Raw genomic sequence first — 22,799 nt, 5'->3', positions numbered from 1 at the left:
TACTAATATCCATTTCATTTGATAAGAGATGGGAATGGTGGAAGGACCTGTAGATCTGCCTAGATTCGCGGTCTGTACTTTTCATACATCATAGTTTCTAGTTTTCCACTAAATATCATGAGAACTGGTGAACCATTACCGAATACAAGAAAACAGACAGACAAGGGATCAAGTTTCATACAAAACCTTAAAGCTCCTTGGCTGCTTGTTTTATTTGTTTTTTAGACCAGAGTTCTGATTTGCTTATATAAGTTCTTAGGCCTGACTTGGGAGTCATTTATTTTGGTTCAGTTTAATTTTTTTGCTTTCTGTGATCGGTTGTGCGTCTTTAACACTTCTTCCTTGTTTTATTCTTAAATCTTCTAGAGTGAATTGTGTCGGATCGGGAACCAAATTCAGTCAAAAGTAGCAACATAAAATGAATTATATTGAGCCAACCTGTGCGGCAAGAAGCCTTGGACCCGCGAATAATTTGGTCAACACATTCCTTTCTACAATATTGACCTTTCATTGTAGTTTAACTACTCCAGATAGTTGGCCACCAGATTATGGAGAGACCGCGTTGAAATATGGTAATTTTTGTTTAGTGAGACAGTGAAAAGTGCTATTTCGTTTCGGGCACCAGATACCTTTTTTCGATTACTTTGGCTAAGAATAGAACCCAGAATCGGAAAAAATAGAGGAAACTAAATGGAACTCACAACTGGAGAGGCGATGCAAACCCGTTTTTAACTAAGTGCAACACCGTTAATTGCGAACCGAGATGTTTCTTTTATCATGAACAAATCCAAGAACTTGAGAAGCGCCACTAGGTCTATGAACTTCAGGTTGATTCTCCGTGTAGCAGTAAGATATTTACGAGACTTCGGGGATCTAACTGAGGAAAACATAGCAAACTTATTTAATTCACCTCTACTTGGATTAGTATAAGTAAGTGTCTGTCTACCCTTCTTTGCATCTTATGTCTAATACTTAAGATTGCCTCCAGGCTGGTTAGGCGTGCAATCATCTCACCCACGGCTCTGATGACTTGCAGATTCATAGCAAGAAAAAAATGGGGTTGCAGCCTGAAGATACTACTTTGGATATATACTGTAGTAGTAGCAAGGCCAATGATTACCTATGGAGGGGTAATCTGGGCAGAAAGAACCGAACTCACAGGCCAGGGAATTACATAAGCTCCAAAGGCTGGCTTGCGTGTGTATCAGTGGGGCAATGAGGACATGCCCAACGGCATCCCTGGAGGTGCTTCTGGGGTTAACTACTCTCCATCTGCACATACAGATGCAGGCAAGGAGATATTCAGGATGCCCGGTAGTATGAGTGAGGCGGGGAGCTGCCTAAATTGAAGGAAGATTGATATTCTTTCTAGGCGGTATCCCGAATTACTAATACCAAGGGAATAACATGACAGCGAGGTTTCACTTCGATAAGAAGTTTGAAACACGTTGGAGTAACAAGGCAAACTGGGAGAACATGGCTGCAACATACGGCTTAAACCAGCAACTGATTACTTGGCGGACGGATCCCTCACAGCAGAGGGAGCGGGTGCCGGTGTCATTGGTCCAAGGAAAATGTACTTTGAGCCAATGGGCAGGTACACTAGCATATTCCAGGCGGAAATATACGCCATAGACAAATGTGCCTCCTTTAATCTGCAAAGGAACTACAGGGGGCAGAACATAGCTATTCTCACCGATTGCCAAGCAGCGATCAAGGCACTTAGGTGCAACCAGGTGAACTCTAAACTGGTATGGGAATGCCCTGAGAGACTGAATACACTCGGCTCGTCCAACAAGGTCTGGATACTTTGGGTTCCAGGCCATGCTGGGTTGGAAGACAACGAGGCAGCGGATGAACTAGCCAAGAAGGGAGCAGGGACGCCTTTACACGGGCCAGAACCCTTCTGTGAAATCATGTGGAACGGTTTCATGGCTATGAATCTAAGAAATGAAGAGAAACGGTTGAGGGAACTATACTGGACGGGTCTACCAGGGATGGAGCAGTCCAGGGTGCTTATTGGGGGATACGGACCCATGCGCACAAAGGATTGCTTAAACCTCACCAAAAAGAACCTCCGAATCATAGTCGGAATTCTCATTGGTCATTGTCGGCTGAACTATCAACTAGGGAAGCTAGGGATATCTACGGACACAGCCTGCAGGTTTTATGAGGAGGACGACGAAACCTCTATACACGTCCTGGGACAGTGTCCGGCACTTGTGTAAAGTAGGTCGAGACATCTGGGAGAACACTTAATACCAGATGCAAAGCTGAAAGATCTGGAAGTGGGGAACATACTAAAGTTCCTAACGGTTACAGGCCTGCTTGAGATACTATGATCAATAGGTACACTGTAACCAGTAAAAGGGGCATAATTGTTCTTCAAGGACGCGGTGCGACTTTCCCTTAACAGAATAATAATAATAATCTCACCCACAAATTTGTCATTCTGGATGCACACTAGAAACAACGGTAATGGAAGCAGATAAGTCTGTCCTTTTGGACCCTTTGGGAGCATTTTTGATTTTGATTCGTATGGTCTTGCATGAGAAAGGTTATCCGAACCATAAGTGGCTCCGCCGACGGAGATCCTAATAGGATGTACCTTAAAATGATATTTGTTGTGCCTTTCGATCATCTTTTCCAGCATTTCCTAATCGAGAAAATCCGGTTGGCCACTGATACGTTAAGATTTGTTTATCTGCCAGGAAAATCGAAGTGCCTGGCTATTGATAACAAGGATGGGTCCATTTATCTAGCAGGATGACAATTGGTGACAGTGTCGGCAGCGGTTGCCCTTCACAATTTACTACCTTACCTTAATTGCATTCTCTTTCTGATTAGCTTTTTATAATGCCGACTCTCAGGATAGATATATTCTCCGTGATGAACTTTCTAATAATTATTATTTCCGAGGATATTTTCTCGGCGAAATTCTCCTTCTTCCTCTCCGTCTTTCACCCACTGTTGACAAATATGTTTCATCCTCTGTAGTGCCACTCTAATCAAAGTTAATTTTTCCGTACAGTTGACTCAGTGGATAATTATTAACGTAAGAAATCATCAAGACTCTCTAAATTCAATCATCAGATACTATGATATGATTTGAAACCAATAATCATCCCATCCAATAATCATCCCCATCATCCAGTATTGTAAGTAGTAGCCAATTGTTGGTTGCTCTCATTTATTTATATACATCGTTACGAAATATGAAGATCGAAACCACTTAGTTCGCGTCTAACCTCACCCAGGCTGATTCATTTTTTTTTGTTAACTATGGGGATTATCAGAAACTGAATGTGGATTCAGGACCCTTTCAGTCATCACTTTTCTATACTTCCGACCTTTTGTTTCTGCCTTACTCACCCAAGAACCCGTCTGACGTATCTATACATACTAGTTATCACAGTTTGAAATAGTAAATATTTTCCAGGCGAACTTTACAGGAAAACTGACAACTGTTAAACTGTGGTGGCTCTAATTACTAGTGCTTTCAGCTACTTACCTGAAACATTAGCCGACTTAACTACTCTACTTAACAACTACTTCTCCTTAAGGGTTACTTAATTGTTTGGAGGTTAGATGCGGCAGCCGGTCGATGAAGAAGGCCGTCTATTCGGAAATCCTCTTCTGTAAATATTACAATGTCAAACAAGTCCCATTTTATCATCATCATCAACGGCGCAACAACCGGTATCCGGTCTAGGCCTGCCTTAATAAGGAACTCCAGACATCCCGGTTTTGCGCCGAGGTCCACCAATTCGATATCCCTAAAAGCTGTCTGGCGTCCTAACCTAGGCCATCGCTCCATCTTAGGCAGGGTCTGCCTCGTCTTCTTTTTCTACCATAAATATTGCCCTTATAGACTTTCCGGGTGGGATCATCCTCATCCATACGGATTAAGTGACCCGCCCACCGTAACCTATTGAGCCGGATTTTATCCATAACCGGACGGTCATGGTATCGCTCATAGATTTCGTAATTGTGTAGGCTACGGAATCGTCCACCCTCATTTAGGGGGCCAACAATTCTTCCGAAGATTCTTCTCTCAAACGCGGCTAAGTGTTCGCAATTTTTCTTGCTAAGAACCCATGAGGACTGGCAAGATCATTGTCTTGTACAGTTAGAGCTTTGACCCTATGGTGAGACGTTTCGAGCGGAACAGTCTTTGTAAGCTGAAATAGGCTATGTTAGCTGACAACAACCGTGCGCGGATTTCATCATCGTAGCTATTATCGGAGAAATTGTCAACGGTCATCCTTATCCTTCCTGTTTGATCAGTGCGGTTTGATGTTGGCTGATTCGTCTTCGGTGCTGACGTTGTCACCATATATTTTGTCTTGCCTTCATTGATGTGTAGCCCAAGATCTCGTTCCGCCTGCTCGATCTGGATGAAGGCAGTTTGTACGTCTCGGGTGGTTCTTCCCATGATGTCGATATCGTCAGCATAGGTCAGTAGTTGGGTGGACTTGAAGAGGATCGTACCACTTGCATTTACCTCAGCATCACGTATGACTTTCTCGAGGGCCAGGTTAAAGAGGACGCATGATAGGGCATCCCCTTATCGTAGACCGTTGTTGACGTCGAATGGTCTTGATAGTGATCCTGCTGCTTTTATCTGGCCTCGCATATTGGTCAGGGTCAGCCTAGTCAGTCTTATTAATTTCGCCGGAATACCGAATTCTGTCATGGCCGTGTACAATTTTACCCTGGCTATGCTATCATAGGCGGCTTTAAAGTCGATGAACTGTGGTGCAACTGTTGTCCATATTCCAACAGTTTTTCCATCGTTTGCCGCAGAGAGAAAATGTGATCTGTTACTGATTTGCCTGGAGTGAAGCCTCTTTGCTATGGGCCAATGATGTTCTGGGCGTATGGGGCTATCCGACCTAGCAAGATAGTGGAGATTATTTTATTGATGGGACTCAGCAACGTGATACCTCTTTAATTGCTGCACTATGTGATATCTCCCGTTTTATGTATGAGACAGATAATGCCTCGTTGCCAATCGTCAGGCACAAGTTGATGAACCACTTGGTTTAACTGGTCGCCTCCATATTTAACCAATTCGGCTGTAATTCCATCGGCTCCTGGCGACTTATGATTTTTTAGCCGATGTATTGCACGGACTGTTTCTCCTAAACTTGGTGGCGGCAGTATTTGTCCGTCGTCTTCAGTTGGCGGGACCTCCAACTCGCCGATGTTCTGGTTGTTCAGTAGCTCATCAAAGTACTCAACCCATCGCTCTAATATGCACATTCTGTCGGAAATCAGATTTCCCTCTTTGTCTCGGCAGGATGAGCATCGAGGTGTATAAGGCTTCATCCTGCTGACTTGTTGGTAAAACTTGCGTGCCTGGTGCGGTTGCTCCCTGTACTTTTCTAGTTCACAGATTTGTTAGTTCTCCCAGGCTTCCTTTTTCCGTCTGTGAAATCGCTTCTCCGTTCGACGGAGTTGGTGATAAGTCTCTGCGCGTGCCCGCGTTCTTTGAGAATGCAACATTACTCGGTATACGGCATTCTTCCGTTCCGTTGCTAGCTTACATTCATCGTCAAACCAGCCGTTCCGACTCCTTTTGCGGCTGGGGCCAAGTATGTTTGTGGCCGTATCCATGATAACGTTCTTCAGGTGATTGTGAATATCATTTGTTGATGCTTCATCTCAAGGTCCTCTGTTGACTGCGGTTATTGCGGCATCCATTTCCCTCTTATAGGTGTCGCGGAGGGTTGTGTTGTGAATGGCTTCAGTGTTCACTCTTACCTGATTGTCAGAGGGGATTCTAGGTGGTATTGTTATTCTAGCTCGGAGCACCATGCCAACGAGATAGTGATCCGAGTCTATATTGGGCCGCCTATATGTTCTGACATTCATCAAGGGTGAAAGGTGGCGGCGTTCGATCAAGACGTGGTCAATTTGGTTGAAATATATGGTGTAGCGGCTCTTCTCCAGGAAACCGGTCTCTGCCTATTGCATCTCTTGTAACGCTGTTATATCAGCCCTATATTGGGATAGGGTATCGGCTAGCTGCTCATCAGCTTTATCTCTGTACAGGGAGCGCACGTTCCATGAGGAAATGCGCAAATCGTTAATCCGTTGTCGTTGCCGGGTTCGTCGTTGTAAAGTCCATCCTGTCCGATGCTCCTTTCGTGGCTTCGTAACATCGGTTTTCCGTGTAGGGTTGTCAGCCCATTTTATATATACTCCAAAAGTGCAAACTTAATTCACTCAAAAAACCTTCTGACAACTTACCTGTCAGACCTAGTGATTCTCAAAGTGGTGGTCTCGACGCCATAATACATTCAACAGAAAAACTGCTCTGTTCAGAAGTAATTCTAAATTTCCAGGTATACGTAACACACCAATGAGCAACCGTAGTGTAATTTCTAGAATTCAGTCCCTACGGTCCTGAAATCTGGTTCGAGATTGTCGAGGCAAACTTCTCGAGGAGTTGGAATCATTTATTGGTTAAATAAAGCTTAGTGATCAAAATGCTGCAATGCACTGTCAGACTGAGTCGTGTCTGAAATAATTCCAGGGGCCAGCTTCATCCAACGTTGGAAATAATATTCAATTGGTTCAACCACCACCCGATCCCAGAAAAAATGATACCGTTTAATCGCTACCTAAAATTAAGTTTAGCCTTCTGCCAAAACCAACTACAATAATTGGAAGTGTAGTTTCATTGCAAGGGACTAAAGTGTCCTGTAATATGATCACGCGACCATCATCTAAATTCGAGCTGTGTATGCCGATCTTACAGCTACTCCTTATTGAGAGAGGCATATATGTTATAGTTGCGCTAGCTGGTCAGAACAAGGAAAGCAGTTTTTATTGAACCAATTTCGAAAGCTTAGCCACATGATTGGCGCAACCCAGGACCACAGGACAGCATCTAATAGGTAACGATATGGCCGAACATTTTCATCGACAGGTTAACGGAGCGATTATATGATGTCCATAGACCCCTATGTATAGGCCTATTACATTAACCACGCCTGAGAGCCGGTTTTTCGTAATACGTATTAGCTCTCCTTATGATTTCCCGAGAAGCTTACATTCTTCCTCCACTATTATGCGCTATTTTACTCAGCGCGAACCACTCGTCAACGGAGACGGTGTATAGTTAACTATAATATTACGGCTTCCAGTCGAATTCTTCTATACGTAATCCAATACCGACCAAGCATACACGCTTTACTTGGCTAGGAAGTAATGGCAACATTTCCGAATATTCAGAGCATTCGAAACGATGGCAAACAAGTCCTCGTATTCTAGGACCTGGTAAACAACAAGTGATGTTTTCATCTGCAATGACAGTTCAAAGAAACGATTTTTGCAGCCTTATCAGAGCCAGATCAGCAAAACGGACAAGTTTTTCAAAGTTGAAGTTATCGAAAGCAACACCGCAGTGATCATTGACTTACACGATTGCCGATGACATTGAAGGGAACTCAAATTCTGGTCAACACCAGAAAATGCGAGGACATCCCAATAATGAGTAAAAAAGCTACCCAATGATATCCTGTAGACGGGTTAGATTTCCTGATCGTCATTGAATAGGTTTTCAAATAATTCTTCAACCCATCAGCAGTTCAGCAATAAAAGCAGCACAAATCCAAAAACGACGTCATGATAAGGAGAGAAAAAATGTGCATACCCTCTTCGCGCATAAGGAGACCCTCCTTAAACTCCCCACAAAGTCAGCTTTTCATGACATGCTTGGCATTTGGTAATCTGAATATATTCACTAAATTGCATCTAAATAGACGTACCAGTTTCTGAGAAACGTGTGTATGACAGATAGTAAACCGAATAAGGTTTTGTTTTTCCGCAAAACCTTGAAAAGGCACAGGTGATGTCGGAAAATATCGTATGCAAACATTCAGGGCTATAATTACGCACATTTCATTGTCTCCTGAAATCGCCTGTGGTAGTTATTGGAGCAGTATACCCTTAGGGTGGTCAAAGGGCAGTATTCGTCCCTGGGCAAAACGGGGATTGGTACCCATGATGCAGCACAAAACCTTAGAAACGTCTGCTGAACCAACATCAATAGCTTTACTATCAAACCCTATCTCCACCTGAACGTGGTGACGGCTGGAGGCTCTTTCTCAACGAAAAGCTACAGGCGGAGAAGGTTGAAAGCGAGTCTGCTGCGCTTTAAAACGGGAAAAATTGTACCAACTGGTCCTCCAGGCTGGTGGTTCGGAAGGGTTAACAATCCTACATGGAAAAAAACTTGTTACGAACCCACAAAATGAGCCTCGAAATGGATTGACAACAAAACGGCCAACCCGGTAACGAAAACGGAATAACGATTTGCATATTTTCTCATGGAACGAGCTGCCAAGCAGTTAACTGATACCCTGTCTCAATATAAGGCTGATCCGATAGCGTTGCAGAAGATGCGTTGGACAGAGACCGCTTTACTGGAGAAGAGTCACTAGACCAAATGTATATTATAGTGGCCATTCAGCATACCATGTGCTCGGAGTAGGTTCATTAGTCAACCAAAAAATGAAACCTGATGTTATCGGCTTTGAAAGGATAAGCGAGCAGCTATGCACTCTGCGTTTGCGAAGCAAATTTAGAAACATAAGAGATGGAGATTTTACCAGCCAAGTAGGGACGGAACCCATATTCAGGCGATACGTCGTCTCCAATACCTTACATAAGGATACCTATGGTAACGGACTGTGGATTATTCAGAGAGCAGTATAGCATGAGATGATTGTTGGAAGTAACTGGTTTGCACGGAATGCGGTCCACGAAAAAATGAGGACCGCTGCAGACGGGATCACTTTCAACCAATTTGGTTGGTGGAATACGTATGGATTGAACGTCGCCCTCTCTCAGCCATGAATGTCAGAAAATATAGGGAGGCCAACATAGACTCGGATCACTATCTCGTTGTTATAGTGCTCCGGGCTCGAATAACAACACCACCTAAAATCCCCTCTGACAATCAGCTGAGAGTTAACACTGAAGCCATCTACAACACAGCCCTCAGTAACATCTATAAGCGGGAAATGGATGCCGCAATAACCAAAGCTGACAGAGATCCGGGGTACCATCTATAAGATATTCTCCACTATCTTGCTAGGCTGGATAGCCCCATATGCCCAGAACATCATTGGCCCATACCAAAGAGGCTTCACTCCTGACAAATCATCAACAGAAAAGATTTTCTTTGTGCGGGAAACAATGGAAAAACTATTTGAATATGGCCATCAGTTTCACCATCTTTTCATCGGCTTTAAAGCCGCCTATGACAACATAACCAGGGTAAAACTGTACACGCCCATGAGAGAATTCGGTGTGCCGACGAAATTGCTAAGACTGACTAGGCTGAACCCGATCAATGTGCGAGGATTGATAAAGCAGCAGGAACACTCCCGAGGCCATTCAACAGGTACAAGACAAGGGGACGCATTATCATACGTCCTCTTTAACCTGGCATTGGAGAAACTGATTCACGATGCAGATGTCAATGCAAGAGGCACCATCCTCTTCAAGTCCACCCATATTGACATTATGGGAAGGGCAACCCGCGATATACGGTCTACCAGCATCTAGATCGAGCAGGCGACGATCGGTACGAGATCTTGGGCTACTTAATGAAAGCAAGGTGGAATACATGGTGACAACGTCCGCGTATCCTACATAAGCCGGGGGGCGGGTCACTTAATCCATATGGATTAGGATGATTCAGACCGGAACGTCTATAAGGGCAATATCTATGGTAGAAAGAGAAAACGAGGCAGACCCTGCCTGAGATAGAGCGATGGCCCAGGTCAGGATGCCAGATAGCTTCTAGGGATAGCGAATTGTTGGACTTGCCTGAAGTTCCTTACTAAGGCAGGCCTAGACCGGATACCGGTTGTTGCGTCGTTGACGATGATGAACTTCTTACATCCGAGATTAGCATACCTAGCATTTCCTTCATTGTATCCAAGATTCTTTTAAATACCTGACGGTCTCGCGGATACCCACCTTTAACGTAACTTTACCAATGTCGTTTTTTCGTTTTCGGCATTATTATACAGAATCCAAATGGTTCCAACTATGTTCTTAATGTTCTCTATGAATCTTATATTATTTTTCCTTGGGATGTATTTGAGCAGTCTTCGACAGGGTTTGCTGGTTCGTCAAGCCTCTCTTAAATGAGCCCAGCGCTAGTTCCTACAACATTTCCTAACCAGCTGTAGTCGCCCCACTGCTAACAACCTGCGAATGCCCTAGCGCGTGAGGCATCTTTCCATGTTTTTGCAACAGAGGTTCTCGGAAGCGAAGTACGCCTATTAAATGGACGGATATCGTTACCCACTCCAAATTTATCTGTCTGCCTATCTGTCACACCTGATTTACTGGGAATCAAGGACGAGGGTAATGCTGATCGAATTGTCTCCCACAAAGTCTTGAATGAAGCGCTCTAAAACGCTTCAAGGCCCAGATCTATTTGAACTGTTGTGCCACCGAGTATTTTTATTATAATATTTATTTCTTTAATATGGGATAGCATATTATTTATGAGTTGCTTCTTTCCAATATTCAGGCCTCAATGATTACGACTTCATTGTTGTCGGATCAGGAACAGCAGGATCAGTGGTTGCAGGACGATTAGCAGAAAATATCAACCATAAAGTTCTACTTTTGGAAGCTGGTGGAGATCCGCCGATAGAATCAGAGGTACTCAGTTATTTTTTTTTAAAAATAAGCTCTATTTAACAAAAGCTAATCTCTAGATCCCTGGGCTAGTAGGCGCTACTGTGGGAAGTGAAATCGATTGGAAGTACCCAACGAAACCGAATCGATTATCCTGTTTGGCACTTAAGAATGAATATTGCACATGGAACAAAGGCAAAGTGTTAGGCGGTTCACACTCTATTAATGGCATGGCTCATCTTCGTGGTAATTCTCGCGATTATGACACTTGGGAACAACTAGGGAATCCGACATGGGGATGGAATAGCATCCAGAAATATTTCCAGAAGACTGAGAACTTCACTGGAGACAACCGTTTTGGGGCTCACGGAACATCTGGTCCAATGAATGTTGAGGGATATCAATCACCGAAAATTGATCAGTATTTGATTGTACAAGCGGCAAAGGAGTTGGGTTACAAAGAAGTTGACGACTTTGTAGCTGGAAATTTCTTAGGATTTGGTAAAGTTTATGGAACCTTGAAGGATGGAAGAAGAATGAGTACCGCGAAAGCATTTTTGAGTAAGCCAAAACCTAATCTACATATTATCAAGCATGCTATGGCACGGAAAATTCAACTTAGTCCTGGCTTAAAAGCGGAGGGAGTAGATTTTGTATACAAAGGTAAGCATGAATTGAAGGCATTAGCCCGGAAAGAAGTGATTGTATCAGCCGGGACAATTGAGACACCAAAACTGTTGATGCTGTCGGGTATCGGACCTAAGATGCATCTAAGCTCAATGAATATTCCTGTTCGTAAGGACCTTCCCGTCGGCGAGAACTTGCAGGATCATATCAGGGCCTATTTGTACTTAAAACTGAAATACGACGAGAAGCTTGGGCTAAATTCTAACTTTATGGATATGTTCTACAGTCAATGGGTGCACCGGAATGGACCCTTAGGTATGGCTGGTTTGGATGTAGCAGGTTTCATCGATACTGTCGGAGACGGTAAATACCCAGATGTTCAACTAATTTTTGGACCAATTGGCAATGCGAAGTTATTTGGATTCGATTATAAGTCGCACATTCGTGAAAGTATTATCAAACAAATTGACGAATCCGATCGATTTTTGGCAGTCTCCGTTGTTCTATTGCGTCCTAAATCGAGAGGTTACCTTCGACTTCAAAGCGGTGAATATGAGAGAAATCCACTAATTGTTACAAATGATTTGATGGAGGATTCGGATGTAATGACGATTGTTCGAGGTATCAACAAGCTTCTGGAATTCGAAAATACTCCAACTTTTAGAGGTCTTAAGGCAGAGTTTCTAAAAGTGAATCTTCCGGAATGCGACTTGCATGGGTATAAGACCATCAAATATTGGCAATGCTATGTGCGGTATATGTCAAGCACCATCCATCACGCGGTAGGTACGGCGAAAATGGGACCAAGGACCGATAGGACCGCTGTTGTCGACCCCGAGCTCAAAGTGCATGGAGTGGAAGGGTTGAGAGTAATCGATGCAAGTATAATGCCCACTGAAGTGAGTGCCAACATAAATCCTGCAGTGATAATGTTAGCCGAGAAAGGGGTAGATTTTGTTAAAAACCGCTGGAAGTAATAAAAAGGATACTGAAGGAAATAGCCAAACGTATTTTACTATAAATTTATTTCTAATATTTTATCTTACACTAGTCTGTGTGCAATCGTACAAAAAGATTTTGAGCAGGAAATATACATAACTAAATTTAAAAAAAAATCAAAAATTCAATATTCAAAGGAAAGGAAAAATGGAATCTACTGACATTCACATGTTTTCACATTGGCAGACATTTTTAATTTACAAAAGAAAAATATAATAATAAAATTGAATCAATTTACGCATCGTCGCCTCTAGAACTCACAACAACAACAATATGAGCAACAAAGAAAACATATCCCGGCACAAATGTCCTTTTTGCGTGAAAATTTTCAACACGGTGTAAAGGAGCTACTTGTGCCTGTCAGGATGCCGACCGGCTTCGGACACATTGTCCGTTGGCCGACCGACAGCATCCCGGACACGTTGACTTTATTCTTCACTTTCCGGTGGATCTTGTTGTTGTTGTCCGGAGGGCGATCCGGAATAAATGTAATTGTCCCGGCCGGAAATGCCTGTTCCTTCGGCATCGCCCAGCCATGGATACTGATTAGGACATTCAGCACAAGTTTCCATGTAACGTGTATCCGTGATGTTGGCTTCAGGAACCTTGAAGGCAAGTGCACATGATATACTATTGGAGCATGGTTTTGATGTGGATGGCACTTGTTTCTTGCAATCCCACGCATCCAGATTGTTAACATTTCGGGTCTCGTGTGGATCCGTCATCCAGCCTAGTGCCTGGGTGACCGTTACGACGTAGACGTCAGGTCTGAAAAGAGATGAAAAAGGATGAAAAGCGAAAGTGAATATTATATCAGGAGGAGGAGATGTGAATGGGAATATAATTTCCTTGCAATATTGTTAGCAGACCAAAGGACATGAGACGGTATTCAGTGAGATGAAGCTGATTGAAAGAAGGAAAGTGCGTGTCAGTCCAAGTCAAATATCTAATAAGGTTAGACGGTTTTGTTCTCATTCAGTCAATCTTTCGTCCTTTATTTTTTGCATGAACCGGCGACAGCAGCACAAAACGACTATGGATGCTGTGCAAACGCAAAATGTAAATTCGCTTCCGATTGAATTCAGGAGCTGTCATCGTTGAAGCACTTGATGAAAGTGGGATATTTTACTGGACAATGGAGTCACTGTATGCTTCTTCTTTAGGATCGCTTAGGTGGAAGAAGAATCTCTTGTAGTCAGAAACATGGAAGTGACTTATTAAATATATTTTGGTTCCACGTGGTTTCGAGGTTGGCAATTAGTCGGTCTATTTGGGTGACTTACGAGTAGTCCTGCCGCAATGAAAGGTTGCTGCTAAAGTCCCCAGCAGAAGGCCTAGTTCCTAGTCCCTAGTGAAAAATGTCTTTAGCTCAGCACCGATGAAGGACTCAGGATGTTTGTTATCTCTCCAGGTATTCCGCAGAGCTCTGTACTGCGCCCACTATTGTGGAACATTATGTACAATGCGCTGATCAATTGGGCTCTTCTTCGACGTGTTGGAGCAGAGCTCATATGAAACACTAAAGGAACACTTAATATGGCGTCTATTAGTGAATGAGACAACAAGCTGAATCACTTTCTGACGGAACTCACTGGGCAGTTCGTGAAACAGGTCGAGATCCGTTTTTCGAAATAGACGCTCCGGTATTAGGTCACCCTACCAGGACCCTCCCCAGGTACCGAGCGTCGAAGCCAGCAATGGTTTGTCGGAACGCCAGTTTGGTTTCCGACGCGACCACTCTATGGTGGACGCAATTAACATGGTGGTAAACCTGGCAAAAGGTGCACTGATTTCTGGCGGCTGCTGTGCTGTGGTGGCGTTGGATGTCAAAAACGCATTCAACTCCGCCAACTGGAATAGAATTAAAGGGGCGTCAGAGAGGACTTTCTGGTACGGGACGGATGAAGGCCCCAAAGAGTACATTGTCACAGCCGGGGTACCACAGGGATCGGTACTTGGTCCCCTGTTGTGGAATATCATGTATAATGGGATGCTTGCTCTTCCCGTCCCAGAGGGGACTACGATTGTCGGCTTTGCTGATGACCTAGCTGTGGTTGTTGCAGCAAAACACCCAGAAGATGTGGAGGTTTACGCAACAGAAACAGTGAGAGCGGTAAAGTCCTGGCTAGAAAAGGCCGGGCTGACCTTGGCGGACTCGAAAACGGAAGCGGTCTTAATAACGAAACGCAGGAAAAATGACACTGTAAAAGTGGAGTTCGGTGGACATACGGTCGTATCAAAGCCGGCTATCAAATACGTGGGGGTAATAATTGACACCAAATTGAGTTTTAGGGAACACGTCGAGCATGCATGCCAAAAGGCAGCCAGTGCCACCAAGGCACTTGCAAAAATGCTGCCAAATATTGGTGGGCCGAAACATTGTTGGAGGTTGGTGTTAGCCGGAGTGGTGCGCTCCATCCTGCTCTACTCGTCGCCTGTGTGGGCAGAGGCGCTTGCAAACTCACAGAGACGGAAGCAGGTGAACTCGGTTTACCGGGGGATGGCTTTGAGGGTTTGCAGTGCTTTTACAACTACATCAGATGAGGCAGTATTGGTGGTGGCAGGCATGATCCCGGTTGACATTCTGGTTAAAGAAATGAGTGTCCTGTGCAGTGCAAGACATATGGAGGGGCATGCACAGCGTAGAAATGCGGCAAGATGAGAGTCGCTTGATCTCTGGCAACGCAGATGGGACGAGTCTGCGAAAGGTCGGTGGACGCGCAGGCTCATTCCCAACATTAGGGTGCGGCTTGAGCGAAAACATGGGGAGACCAACTACCACATTATCCAGTTCCTCACGGGGCACGGTGGTTGCTACAGGCAGTATCTGCATCACTTTGGGTTGGATGATTCTCCAAACTGTCCCAGATGCGATGGCATACCGGAGGATCCAGAGCATGTGATGTTTCACTGCCCACGATTTGCGATGGAGAGAAGGAGCTTAAACCAGGTGCTGGGCAGGAGCGGGACCCCGGAGAGCTTGGTTACTGAGATGCTGGAGTCCGAGGAGAAGTGGCTTGCGGTTGGCTCCGCAATCATCCAAATGCAGGAGGAGTTGCAGAAGGAACAAAGGAGAAGGATGAGTGCCTAAGAGCAAACCTACCTCGCGAAGTAATACCTAATAATGGTGGTCCCGCGGGGCTGGGGCTGGAGACACCGGGGGTGGTTTTTAGTGGGTGTGAATCCCACACGCGCCCGCTGTAGTTCCGCCGTTCAGCCGGCGGAGCTTCGGCGGACGTGTCTGTCTAAGATTTTCCACCTCCGTGTACGCACAAAAAAAAACAAAAAAGGTACCGAGCTATACTGGTACCACCGAACGTTCGCGGAAAAAGTTACAAAATTTACTACTCGCTGCGCCTTTGACCACCAAAGTGAACCTGACGGTAGCCGTGGCAACAGCTACCCGAAGCACAACACCGCATCGTCTTTCTTTTTATCGCCCCTTGAGCGGACCCAACTATTTAATTGATACAGGGGCAGAGGTTTCGGATCTTCTTGTAACCAAGTACTGTCGATTAACGCCTCAGGCTTTAAAATTGGCGGCAGCAAATTCATGGTCGATTCGCACTTATGGCTACAGGCAAGTGGCTCTAGGTTTGGGAGTTCGACGCACGTATTCATGGCATTTGCTTATGTCAGACGTTAGTACTCCCATTTTGGGCGCAGACTTCTTGTGCTACTTTGGTTTGTTAGGGGACCTGCAACACAGGTCCTGCAAAAGATGATGGGGAAGAGGGGAGGAGGAGTGGAGAATGCGAGCAAGAGATAAATGAAGGAGGGGGGGGGGCGAGCAAAGCCGGAATTCGGGTGGGAGGTATTAAGAGGAGGAAAGGACATGTGGGTCTTCTATGCGAGTAATTTTCATGTAGTCAAAACCCCACGCTCCTTTTTGGAGCACTTGCAAGACTCAGCATTTATTGATGCGGGGCCTATGTAAAATTTCTGCCACAATTAAGTAGCAACGACTTCGTGTTGTAAAGTACAACTCCACGCATTGAGCCCATAAGGAACTTTGTTCGCGCTATCGACATAGGATGCCATTCGCGCGTGAAGCGTATGCTCTCAGAGGCCTATCCGAGTTTACTTGCAACCAGATAAACTCTAACAAGGCTTCATGGCAAGGACTACTTCAGATGAGTCCCTTGTAAACTCGAGTCTGTTGGTCTTCCTTTAATACGTGGGGCTAGAACTACCCTCCGGCTTAAATGGAATTATTTTAGCCCGGAAAACAGCACCCAAGACCAAGAGCCTCACTGGAAGTCGGGTGAAGAACTCTAGAGACAACCGTGGCATCAGGATATTTCCCAGAAGACGAGACGTGAGTTGCACCAGAGATACTGGTTAGAATTGTTAAATTCTACGCGAGAAACGCGCTACCACTCTTCTTCTTCCGCGATGCCAACACCCACCATGAGTTCTGGGGAAGCAGTTTTATCAATCGAAGAAGTGAGTACTGTCTTTAGGTCATCCTTAGCAACAAGATCCAGGCGAGAAATACTAAATATAACACTGGGGAAAATTGTGTTGTATGGCTAAGTAAAAATTCCAAGGTGTCGGATGAGCCCTCATTGTCGTATGAATAATTAGATGCGGGAAGGCAATTAATAGATAGGCAGAGCAATAAGGAATTGAAGGAGAACAGGCAGGGTGTGTGAGTGAAAACATGGCTCAATTGCAAGTGGGTCGTGACATCAGGGGTGAAGCTGAGTTGGAAATAATGGTGCAAGGCCTCAACAGATTCGTCATCGATGCATTTGGGACCAGCTGTTCGCGTAAGAGAGTTTCGTTATCAAGGGATGGGGAAGAAGAATCTAGCCAGAATGAGATAACAGGTTCGAAAACTCATCGACCGGCCGAAATAAACTGGGGACTGGCAGAACTACAATAGAGTATTGAGCGCAGCTTTAGCGAATAAACTATATGGTACAAAGTTATAATCAAAGGTAAGCCAATATCTTCTGCCTGTCTGAGAAAAGAAAATGCGATATTCGGAGTAAGGGGGATAGGGCACATCTGCATCTCAGTACTTATTGTCTCAGGTCCTATCCAACGGCTTAAAGCAACAGCATATACCCCACCCCCCGGATAAAAATGAGCGCGGATAAAAGGAACCCTTTCGCCTTTCAGACCAATTTGCCTGACATCATTTTTACTCAAAATGAAGGGAAAAACTGCGCATACACCTCGATAATGCCGCACTGAAATTACATTGAAATAGTAAAGCCAATGAATACCCACGGGGCGGTAATCCGAGCAGACAAAACTGAACTGAACACAATAGCTAGGGAGTTATCCTAACACTTCGAAGATTCGCTTTCGTGTGTTTCAATTGGCTCAACGGCATCTCCAGAAGTCTTTCGGGATTTCATTCCTCTCCATTTGCACCTACAGATGCAAGCAAGGAGGGGGATCTTCATAATGTTCGTGAGTACCAACGAAGGTATCCTGAATTACTGATACCAAAAGATAATATGACAACGAAGTTTCATCCGAATAAGGAGCTTTTAAATACGTCCGAACAACAAGGCAAAAAAGCAGAGGGTGGATTGACATACGGTTTAAACCAGTAACTGATTACCTGGTACACTGATGGATTCCTAAAAAACAGAGGAAGCAGGCGCCGGGGTCAGTGGTTTAAGTAAAACATTCATTAAGTCAATGGGTAAGAATACCGTCATATTTTAGGCGGAAATTTATGCCATAGACAGACATGCCCCCTTCAACCCCGAAAGCTTACTGACAGTCTAGTAACAATTAAGGCACTTGGGTCCAACTAGATGAATTCCGAATTGGTATAAAATTGCCTTAACAGACTTAATACACTTGGCTCGCTCAATAAGGTGTGGATATTCTGGGTTCCAGGCCGCATTGAGTTTGAACCAAATAAGGCAGCAGCCGAACTGCCGAGAAAAGGAGCAGAGACGCCACTACACGGACCAGAGGCATTCTGTGGAGTGGGAAATGGCTTCATAGCTACTACGCTGAAATGAAGAAGAACGATGAGGGAACTACACTGGGTGTACTAAAGATTGTTCAAACCTTACCGATAGGAGCCTCCGGATCATAGTGGAAATGCTCACTGGTGATTGCAGGCTAAATTATCACCTAGGGAAATAGGTAGAAATATTTACGGGCACAGTCTGTAGATTCTGTGCGAAGAGTGGCAAAACCTCCACACATGTTCTGGAAGAGTGTTCGGCATTTATACAAAGTAGGTTGACGTCCTTGGGAGAATTGTTAACACTAAATGCCAGTTTGAAATGCTTCTGAAGTAGGGAACAGAAAATTCCTATCGATTAAAGCTTTACTTCGCATGCTGTAGCTAATAGGTACATTATAACAAGTAAAGAGCACAATAGATCTTCTAGGACCCAGTGAGACTTTTCTTGACATTACTGTTATTATTATTATGCCTATACCTCCACAGGAATCGTTATCGATCTTCAACGGGTGGCTTACGATACGGGGAGTGACGCCACGAGGTGCCCAAGCAAGTAATTCTGACTCCCTAGCTGACATAATACCTGCGTCCTCGGTAGTAGCCTCGAGAAAGTTTCTCGGTGAAGAGCGATCTGTTGAAATACCCGACGGGACATCGAAATATGCAGAAGGAGAGAAGGATTCGCAAAGTGATGTGGAAACTGCAAGGAAGGTGGCAACCTAGACAGTACCACACAGTGCTATACTTGCGGAAAGAGGCACAGCGGGAACTGCCGAAACTAACCAAATGATTTCGAATATAAGCCGAGTGGGAGCGCTACTTTGGAACAAGCTGAAGAGGAATTGTGAAGCGAATGCGCTCTGCGACATTGCTCCAGAAAAACGTCAGCAAAGGGGTGAAAAAACGGGCTGATGAAGTTGGAGGAGCTCCTGTACAGAATTTTATATTATAGGCGGACATGGAGAATTAGAGAAATTCCGCGGGAAGCAGAAAATAACCGCCCCTCCCGATGAGAATATTACGAGTGCCAAACGGATCGCAGACAGTACGTTAAAGAGCGAACTCGCAAAAAAAGAAAAGGATGAAGAGGCATCTCAAGGAGGCTTCACTTAGGTATTCTCCAGGGCTCAAATAAAAGAAAGCGAAAAGGGACAAAAGACAACAACAAGCCGCATCATCAGAAAAATCTCTGCTTAAAATTAAAGTGGATACGAAGGACGGAGTACGAAAAAAAGGTGGGGAGACGAAGGAGAACTAGACCGACAGCTCTGCTCTGACGAAAGGCAAGAGTTTTGACTGCCTCACAGAAATGAAACTAGAGGAAGATGGATTGCGCCCCTCATCGGCAATAATCGGAAGCATGGTGAGGCTGACTATTTCCTTACCCAGTTCTTAAGTGGGCAAGGATATTTTCAGTCTTACCTGCACAAGATTGGAAAGGCACGATCTTCGCATTGTGTGTTTTGCAATCGAGTTATGGACGATGCCTATCAAACTTTGCTTTCTTGTGGAAGGTGGGATGGGATTCGTCAGCAGCTCTATAAAAACACAGGGGATCTCTCTTCAGACAACATTGTCGAGAAGATGATGAGGAGTGCTGACAGGTGGAGCCGTGTTACCCATTACGCTCGGGTCCTTCTAGTTGCAAAGAAGATAGAGCACGACCGGTGGAGGAGTCAGATGGCAGGCGGTTCTTTCCTTCCCCCCCCCCCCTCCTCTCCCCTCCCGTTGGAGAGAGGAATTCCCTGATTTGAAGGGAGGGCTAGCCTGGAGTAATGTGACAAACGGGTCTCGGCTAGCTAGCTGATAATGGGGAGGTGTTTAGTTAGTACTACGACGACGTACAGTTGCATTCACCTACCCCACGGTAGGTTTCCAGCTTATAGTACCTCCTATTGTCCTTACCTGCTTTTTTCACCGAAAAATACAGTTTTATCTAGGATATGATTCCGCCCTCAATGCATCAATTGTCTTCCATGTCAATTGAGATAAATCTTCAACACCAACTATATTTCCCCTGAGAGAACAAAGTGAAGATTTCGATTTCTGTCGCGTCTACAAATTTCTCCAATTCGAATTCCAATTAAAACCACTAATTAAATTCCCATGTGCAGCATGGCGGCAAACCAGCCATACCAGAAAAGGTGGGTGACTCTATCGAAAATACGAACATGATAAATTTTTATATCTGTAATCTGGAAATAGTTTCACCGTGATTTATTAGCTTTTGTCGACGAAGCTTTTTATAGGTCACCGCCGCTTCTACGCTCCAAAGGAAACGGAGATAACGACCGGGATGTTAACCGTTTTATCTTTCACGGGGAGGAAAACGGATTTTTTCCACGATTCCAGTCAGATAAAAGTCTAATGCAGAAAGAAAGTTTTTATTGCTGTCGTCAGGGTGCTGGGAACACCTATATATGTATAGCGTGAATGTACGTATACGAAGTTCCGCAGGAAAATCCAGGCAACTGGGGATAGCGGGAAGGGGTTGTTGGTAAACCTCTAATATGGGTCCTGTGCATCTAAGTCATGAGCACAGTAGTTTGTTCGGTTGTTAGCTTCTAGTGCTTTAAAACTCAACTCATTAAAGGCGGTAACAGAGCCATCGGCTTTTTTAGTGGATCGAGAGGATGTTATCCTTGCGACCCAGTACATGTAAAAATCACGAAACGCTCTCGACGAAAAGAACAAATGCAACAGCAAAAATGATGACAAAGTTTCGAGTGAACTGCGGACCAGTGCCAGATACCAACTTCAGTAGTCTAGTCTGGAAAACATGTGGGAAAACCTGGGTGAAACCGAAAAAGTTGTTCAGCTCCGATGCCTTTTGTACTTGTTTCGAACTCATCCGATGTTACTAATTGTAAGCGGCAGAGTTGGTTACGGATTTGGAATGTTTATCGACGCTTGGTTTGAACTGAGAGCGTACATGTATCCATCTGGTTTGCAGAATGAATAGGTAACTTCCGTTTTAATTAGTGAAAGGATTGGGTCCTGTGAATGAATGTTTTCAAAACAGATTTTGGCTAGAATTTCGAGAAACTGGGAGATGGAATATTTTTGTAAAGTTGGGATATTAGCTTCCAACCGAGTCTGCGGATGCTGATGTAAAGATGAACCAAGGCTTGTGTCTGATATTAACCTTAGCAAGCCAAAGGAGTCTAAAATATAATTGCCGAAATATGTAAATCACATAAAACTGTCACTTCGCTCAGGAGATAGCACCTAATACGTAACCACACACCTTCGAGTTTGTCATCAGCAAGGTAGGTGTGCTTCCCTTTAGTGGAAGCCCATCGAGCTGAACAGGACCTCTTTCAACAGCAGTGCAAGCACCTAGTATAAGCTCCTAGTTCACTACATCCAGGATACGAAACTTTGCTTCCTACTCGATAGCGTCATGATTGTGGTTTTATGGCTCTGGGTGAATGGAAAAAATAAACAAACTTTCCTATCGCACATCCTCTCCCAGGAAAATAGGGAAATATCTGCTCACGTTTACCGTGTTTGCCATTGACGAGGCCTGAGTGGCATGACGTCGCCTGTAAGGAGGAAGTAACAACCAAACTGAATGGATATCATTCAGAAACTTGACTATGTTTTGTTTCGCCTAGGAGACGACATGTTCGCGTAATGAAAATTTTACTCCGTCAACATGCGAATGTTGACTGGAAATTCATTCAGGAAGATTGCGCGGTTTCGGTGAGGTTTTCCTCTTGTTGTTATTGTTCCTGTTTTCAACAGTGACAATGATGGTTGGGTTTGTTGATGTTTTAGCTGTTGGAGGGTAGTGTTTCCAATTGTTGTGTTTGGAGTGGCGTGAACGCTAATAGCGTAAGATGTTTTAATGAATATTTAAGAGGGATGAAATGTTTTGATGCGGAAACCATTGTAGTAATATTTGGTTGAAAAACTACTTGAGCGCAAAGTAAGGATTAAAGAGTGTTCTCCAACTAAATTTTGTATTTGTTCTGCAAACTTTACTTACTCAAGGTGCAAATGTTTTATTGAATGCTTGGGTTCTGTGCATAAAGAAGATTTGTTTCTTAGAATATTTGATGGGCTCGTATTTGAACAAAGTTAGGGAAATGATTTACTTTGTCCACTTCAAAATACCAAGATAAAGCGATGGAATTCGTTCTAGGGTAGATAATATTCATTTACCTATGTAGAAAATATCGTCTGTGATCCTTCGACATGTTGGGACAGGGCTCGTACCAAATACTAAGGAAGCACTTGATACGGTGTCAGTAAGTAAGACAACCAAGCTGATAGAACTGAGGCGAAGTGACCGGACGCGTAGTCAACTGCTTAGGGAAATGAAGAAGCCGGCTTGGGACATGGTGGGGCTAACTCTGTTCCAATCTTTGTGGTTAAAGCTGGACATACTGGCGGCAACCGCCGACAGAATCTATTAGGTGCACTCGCGGACCATATTTGACGAGATGTCGGCCGACGCGCCAGATAAACTCGTGCAACTGCAATAGTCAATGACCGCATTGGCAACCATTGTGACAAAACTAACCGATACCATTGCTGTTCTGCATCTGGAACGAAA

General features: G+C 44.3%; 2 protein-coding genes across 2 annotated transcripts in view; one reads left to right on the top strand and one right to left on the bottom strand.

Moving 5' to 3' along the window:
- Window positions 1–291: 291 nt before the first annotated feature.
- On the top strand, window positions 292–12,313 carry LOC119657158 (glucose dehydrogenase [FAD, quinone]-like). The gene is made up of 3 exons (XM_038063940.1): window positions 292–572; window positions 10,562–10,695; window positions 10,752–12,313. Exons 1-3 carry the CDS (start codon window positions 419–421, stop codon window positions 12,273–12,275), a joined length of 1,812 nt encoding a protein of 603 aa, XP_037919868.1. The 5' UTR covers window positions 292–418; the 3' UTR covers window positions 12,276–12,313.
- LOC119657160 (chitin deacetylase 1) overlaps window positions 12,307–22,799 on the bottom strand; it is a 94,554-nt gene continuing 84,061 nt past the window's right edge. The window contains exon 8 of the mRNA XM_038063941.1: window positions 12,307–13,065. Within this exon, the coding sequence (XP_037919869.1) occupies window positions 12,726–13,065 (340 nt within the window). The 3' untranslated portion in view covers window positions 12,307–12,725. The remainder of the gene's footprint in view (window positions 13,066–22,799) is intronic.

Source organism: Hermetia illucens, chromosome 5 (assembly GCF_905115235.1).
Source record: "Hermetia illucens chromosome 5, iHerIll2.2.curated.20191125, whole genome shotgun sequence".
NCBI lineage: Eukaryota > Metazoa > Arthropoda > Insecta > Diptera > Stratiomyidae > Hermetia > Hermetia illucens.
Note: the sequence above shows the minus strand (reverse complement) of the source record. Positions and strands in the feature narration are given on the sequence as shown.